Source organism: Rana temporaria, chromosome 2 (genome assembly GCF_905171775.1).
Source record: "Rana temporaria chromosome 2, aRanTem1.1, whole genome shotgun sequence".
NCBI lineage: Eukaryota > Metazoa > Chordata > Amphibia > Anura > Ranidae > Rana > Rana temporaria.
The window spans coordinates 200,826,969-200,833,837 of record NC_053490.1 but is presented as its reverse complement, the minus strand read 5'-3'; the positions used below and the strand labels follow the sequence as shown (position 1 = coordinate 200,833,837).

The window sequence follows — 6,869 nt, the reverse complement described above, 5'->3', positions numbered from 1 at the left end:
TTTTGTCTGAAGGGCATTGGCCATGAACTTGTTCTGCGAACAGACGTCAGAACTTTTTCAGTCAACATACACAAAACTACATGGTTTTTCTGCTCTTTAGCGCCACCCTTTGGGCAACTTCTGCTAATGTCGGATGGTTAGCATTGATTCGGAGAATGCGTGTTTGTACTTTGGATTTTAGTCTGATGGACTTGTGTACACACAATCGGATAATCCGACAGAACACAATTGTTGTCGGACAATTTGAGAGCACGGCTAGCCAACATTTGTTGTCGGAAATACCGAGAAACTCGACGGCGAAACACATCGTTTTGCTTGTCTAGTTCCTTGTTAGGCTGTCTAGGATCTCGGCGAGCCAAATTTCTCCATTGCCGTCGAGGAAAAAGAAGACATGCTCTCTTTTTGGCTCGACGAGATCCTCTACAGTTTCCTCGTCGAAAAGTGTACACACAACCGGTTTCCTCGGCAAAAAAAAATACCAGCAAGTTTCTTGTGTACGAGGCCTTAGACATTTTGGACAATTTCATGTTCCCAACTCTGTGGGAACAGTTTGGGGACGGCCCCTTCCTGTTCCAACATGACTGGGCACCAGTGTACAAAGCAAGTTTTATAAAGACGTAGAGGAGTAAATTTGGGGTGGAGGAACCTGACTGGTCTGCACCGAGTCCTGACCACAACCCTATAGAACACCTTTAGCATGAATTAGAGCGGAGAATGTGAGCCAGGCCTTCTCGTCCATCAGTGCCTGACCTCACAAATGCACTTCTGGAAGAATAGTCAAACATTCCCATAGACACACTCCTAAACCTTGTGGATAGCCTTCCCAGAAGAGTTGAAGCTTTTATAGCTGCAAACGGTGGGCCAACTCAATATTGAACCCTACAGACTAAGACTGGGATGCCATTAAAGTTTATGGGCCAGATTCACGTAGGAGAGTGTATCTTTATGCGGGCGTAGCGTATCCTATTTACGTTACGCCCCCGCAACTTAGACAGGCAAGTGCAGTATTCACAAAGCACTTGCTCCGTAAGTTGCGGTGGCGTAGCGTAAATGGGCCGGCGTAAGCCCGCGTAATTCAAATTTGGAAGAGGTGGGCGTGTTGCATTCAAATGAGCCGTGACCCCACGTAAATGACGTGCCTAACGAACGGCGCATGCTCAGTATCACGTCGAATTTATGCCCTAAGATACGCCAGGCCCAATGCCTGTGACGTGAACGTAACCTACGCACAGCCCCATTCACGTACGACTTACGTAAACAACGTAAAAAGATACGCTTGCCGACGTCCATACTTTGCATTGGCTGCGCCTCATATAGCAGGGGTAACTTTACACCGGATGTAAGCCTAACGTAAACGGCGCAGCGGGCGCAAGTACGTTCGTGAATCGGTGTATCTACCTAATTTACATATTCGACGCCTAAATCTATGGAAGCGCCCCTTGCGGCCAGCGTAAATATACACCCAAGATACGACGGCGTAGGAGACTTACGCCGCTCGTATCTTGGCCAAATCTATGCGTAACTGATTCTAAGAATCAGGCGCATAGATACGACGGCTCGCATTCGGAGTGTGTAGGTGTATTTTACACCGCTATTTTCTTGATATCGTTTTTCCTTGTCGTTTCTTTCTTCTCATTTTAGGTTTGTTTGGAAAAAAAAAAATTTTAAATAAAAACGATTTTTTTTTAAATAAAAACTTCATGTGTGTGTACAGGCAGGTGTCCCAATACTTTTGGCAAAATAGTGTATTTAGTAAATAATAACGCATGCTCATCTATTACAAGAATACACGTTTTTACGCTGATCTTTACATGTCACGTCTACATAATATATATTGTTTGGTTGGCAATTAATAATTACATTTTTTACTATACCTTACCGCTATGGCGAGCTAAAAGTTAATTAATAAACTATCGTATTTGTGGTATGCCTGACACGTTCTCTAAAAAAATCTATTTATTTGCAGGAAATCGATTGTGCAAATTATTATGAAAATAATATTTCCGTTCCTTTATTAAAGTGAATTGTGAGGAGTGATGAAAGCAGGGCGGTCACGTTAATACAAGTCATAAGACTGGGGGCACCTTGTGAGGAATCACATTTTAGTGGCCAGAATGAAAACACAAGGAGACCATTGTTTGCCCAGAATGGAGAAATCTGCAGGGATCTCCGAGTCAGAAAAAGAAAATAGAACTGTTGCTATTATATTTAAAATTCATCAGGTGGAAAGTACCGAAAAAATTGGGGCATTCTAACCTAGGCACACACTGAGGCCAGGAGGTTAGTTGGGAAAATAACATTGATCATATGATTGCTGTAAACACGAGAGTGGATCACACAGAAAGTCGTACGCACAGATCGCCTACATTCGTGTCTTTGTTGTTAAACAATTTCAGCTCTAGGAAGGAATATTGGGACATATTTGTACATGTTATTGCTTGTCTCTTAATGAATGTGTACAGGCTATAGATTCTTCATGGTTCAATCACAAGTCTAGGAGAGCAAGTAGCAGAAATGCCTGTAATGGGCTATAGAAACAGGACATACATAAGGCTCAGATCTGAAGTGGATCGTATATGTGCGATGAGCCCACACACATTGATAAATGAGATTTATTTTTCTTCTGAGATCAAACAGATCTCTTCTCTACATCTATAGTTCACAACTCATTCGACAGATATGCCACAGATGGGAGGTAAAGGATGCAAATCAAATATTAAAGTGATTGTAAGCCTTAGACATGAAATATGAACAAAGCATATCCATCTATAGTGTGTACTTGCCTCAATCCAGAGCACATATAGCTAGATTCAGTAAGGGTGTCCTAACTTTGCGGCGGCGTAGCGCCGTAAGTTAGCGAGGCAAGTACATGATTCACATAGTACTTGCCTGCTAAGTTACGGCGGCGTAGCCTAAAGCGGGCGGGCGTAAGGGCGCCTAATTCAAAATAGGCTGAGGGGGCGTGTTTAATGTTAATTTTCTTTGACCTGACGTGATTGACGTTTTTTTAGAGCGGCGCATGCGCCGTCCGCCTACATATCCCAGTGTGCATTACGGCAACGTACGCCGCACGGGCCTATTGGTTTCGACGTGGACGTAAATTACGTAAATCCCTATTCGCGGACGACTTACGCAAACGATGTAAAATTTTCGAATTTCGAAGCGGGAACGGCGGCCATACTTTAACATTACTATTCCAACTATTTGATGGAATATCTTTAGGCCTGATAATGCGTTACGTAAACGGCGTATCTGAACTGCGGCGGCCGGGCGTACGTTCGTGAATAGGCGTATCTAGTGATTTACATATTCTACGCCGACCGCAATGGAAGCGCCACCTAGCGGCCAGCCTAAATATTGCACCCTAAGATAGGACGGCGCAAGCCGTCGTATCTTAGATAGGTTTAAGTGTATCTCAGTTTGAGAATACACTTAAACTTAGGTCGGCGCAGATTCTGAGTTAGGTCAGCGTATCTACTGATACGCCGACCTAACTCTTACTGAATCTACCTATAAGGCCGGGTACTCACGAACAAACATGTACGGTGAAAGTGGTCCGTCGGACCGTTTTCACCGTACATGTCTGCCAGAGGGCTTCTGTACGATGGTTGTACACACCATCGTACAGAAGTCCGCGCGTAAACATTACGCGGGGCGTGTCCGCGTCGTCGCCACAACGATGACGCGGAGACGTGGGCGGGCCTGCCATTTAAAGGCTTCCACGCATGCGTCGAAGTCATTCGACGCATGCGAGGGACGGCGGGCGCCTGGACATGTACGGTAGGTCTGTACTGACGACCGTACATGTCCGAGCGGGCAGGATTCCAGCGGACGGTTTTAAAACACGTCCACGAATATTTGCCCGCTGGAAAAAGGCCCGGCGGGCAAATGTTTGCTGGAATTCGGCCCGCTCGCGCCTACACACGACCAAACATGTATGCTGAAACTGGCCCGCGGACCAGTTTCAGCATACATGTTTGGACGTGTGTACGGGGCCTAAGTGTCATTTCTTTCTGCTGCCTCATTCCTCTGCTATCAGCATGAATCACTTTTTAAAAGTTTTCCTGACACCAAGAGAAAAAAGGTGACAGGGGAGGGCACAGCCTCTGCTTGACAACTTCAGCTCTCTTCCTGTGTGCAGGGGGAGGGTGCCCCTTTCCTCCAATCAGCTATCAGAGCTCTTGTACAGCGTGTACCTGCAGCTCTCTGCCTCCTGCTTTTCAGAGCTGAGGGATCCTGTGTAAATTCTGCACTTTAAATAGATGCTGGAGACAGACAGCTGTAAATAAACAGATACAACTTATGTAGGAGGATTTGTTTCATCTCTGTATCCCCGGATACACTTCACTGGGTATATGGAAGAGTTTACAGCCACTTTAAGATACAATCTTATGATCGAAAGTTTTTGAGCACATCTCTCTTTTCCCTATGTAATCTCACAATCTGATCAATCAAAATATGATCATATTAATGAACAAAGCATGTCAGTGCTATTCCTTGAAGCAAAGTGATCAATAATCTTCATACCTGGCCAATTAATTTGATTGATTGGATAGATTAGGCAAGACCTCATATTACATAGCTTGGTAGATCTAAAGTTGGTTGTACAGTCATGCCCCGTACACACGATCGGAATTTCCAATGGAAAAGGTCTGATGGACTTTTTCCATCGGATTTTCCGATCGTGTGTAGCCCCATCAGAAATTCCATCCGACTTTAGATATAGAACATGTTCTATATTTTTCCTATGTTATTTGGCCGGGCAAAAGCCTGATCGTGTGTACGCGGCAAAAGACTGTAAGCATGGGCTGAGCCCAATGGTGGCCATTACCCTTTGACAGTTGATCAATTTATTTTCTGATCAAAAAGTCACACACTCACACACAGGGAAGTTTGCCCACTGATGCAAAGTAACCAATCATGTTGTGGACCTGGCCATCCCACTTAAATTGGATTGATTGGCTGGTTTAGGCAAGTCATCATATGACATACAGTTGACAACCCACACACAGGGAAGTTTGCCCACTAATGCAAAGTGATCAATCATTTTCGGACCTGGCCAACCCACTCAATTTGATTGGTTGGATTGGGTAGAGATTGATTGGATAGTTTAGGTAAGTCATTTATATTTATATATATATATATATATATATATATATATATATATATATATATATATATATATATATATATATATATATATATATATATATATACACACACACACACACACACACATACACTGTATATATATATATATATATATATATATAAACTGATCTGATGGATATGCCACACACAGGGAAGTGGATTTCGATCAATATTTAAGATACAATAATAACTTAGGATCACAAATTATCCATCATATCTCCGTTTTCCACCAAGCGATCTCATAATCGAACTGATCAAAATACAATCCTAATCAATAATACAGTAAATGAGTGCTGCTGACTGATGCAAAGCAATTGGGAATATTCTTCCCTGGGCCGATCGTCTCTGTTTGATTGAATTGATTGAAATGTAGTCTAAATCCATCGAAAGAGAGAAGTTATTCAACTGTTTGCAGTTTTGATCAAATTTGGATTGGCTTAACAAAACAAACTCTAAATCTATCAGGTGGAAGATATAAACCTGGGCAATTCCCAGGGAAATACCAAGCCTGCAGAACAACCAAATTAACCTGTCTAACAGTATGCGTTAAAACCAGGGGAAGATATAGCTTGCAGAATTGATCTGTTGGTTGAATGACACATCTATCAGATCACAATATCATCCTGTGTATGGGCACTACAAGTGATCGGTCACCACTGGGGAGCAGAAATAAAAGCTTGTGACTCTATGTACACACATTCCTCTAGTAGTAAGAAGTAGCATGCTCGCTCTGTAGAAAGCAGATGTGGAAAGTTGAGCGATATTGAGCTTGTGGTGTAATCTAGAAGAATTAGGAAGTCTTACACCTATTACTGATAAGGGTCACATATACACACAGATAAGAGATGAGCGATAAGGACTTACATATCTGGTAATGAGTCTCCTTAGCAGGCTGCAATCCATGGCTAGTGACAGCTGCCCTGACACCTCCTCCCTTCCATACACCGGCAGGCTGGGAAGGATGTCTTATCTCGGTGTGTAGTCACACATGGAAGGCTGGCCTCCTTTCTACAGGATGAATGGGGGAAGCTTGACATGGGCTGTGTGTTTGTTAACAAGTGCCGATCGTCTATTATCTCCACTCCATGTATTGATCGCTGCCTCTCGCATTGGGATTTCCTTGCTGAGATTGGCCCGATGTGTATCTTTGCTGTGTCTCGCTTTGGCAGTGTCAGTGGAATCGTTCGGCTTTGCCCCCCTCCTGTGGATTTCCAACTAGATGCTTGTTTCTCTTTGATGATCAGTTCCCTCTTCTACACACTCACACCCCTCCCGTCTCATGTCACATGGCCCCTCCCAGCCCTCACTTCGGGATCCTCCCCTCTCCCTAGACCCCTCCCCTCTTCTACCTTTTCGCCTTGTCTCTGATCCCTCACTGCCAGTCATTGCCGAGCCTGCACGCCCCGCTCTCTTACTCTGCTCTCCTCCCCTTCTGTCAGATCTGTCAACTACCCCGCCCACCTCCCTTGTGAGTGGGCACGCCCCCTCCCCCCGCCTGCCTCCCTCCCTATTTCTTTTCATCAATCTGCTCCAGTGCTGGCATCCTGTGCTATTTATATCTCGCCGGCCGGGCGACTTACTTATCCAGCTGGCTAGAAATGAGCTCGGATTGTCACACCACAGCGTGGAATGTGCTAAGCTCTCTACAGATCACCGGAGCGGCTCTCTATAGCAACCAATCAGCTTCCAGCATCATCTTGTTCATTTAAGCTTTGGAA

At 44.3% G+C, this 6,869-nt stretch overlaps 1 protein-coding gene across 6 annotated transcripts in view; it reads right to left on the bottom strand.

Annotated features, from left to right (window-relative positions):
• ATP11A (ATPase phospholipid transporting 11A) overlaps positions 1-6,429 on the bottom strand; it is a 251,388-nt gene extending 244,959 nt beyond the window's left edge. For 3 of the 6 annotated variants that reach the window (XM_040336232.1, XM_040336233.1, XM_040336230.1), the window contains exon 1: positions 6,016-6,429. In XM_040336232.1, coding sequence (XP_040192166.1) covers positions 6,016-6,054 — 39 coding nt within the window. In that variant the 5' untranslated portion in view covers positions 6,055-6,429. The remainder of the gene's footprint in view (positions 1-6,015) is intronic. The other 3 variants (XM_040336228.1, XM_040336234.1, XM_040336229.1) reach the window with 2 other exon arrangements.
• Positions 6,430-6,869: the final 440 nt, after the last annotated feature.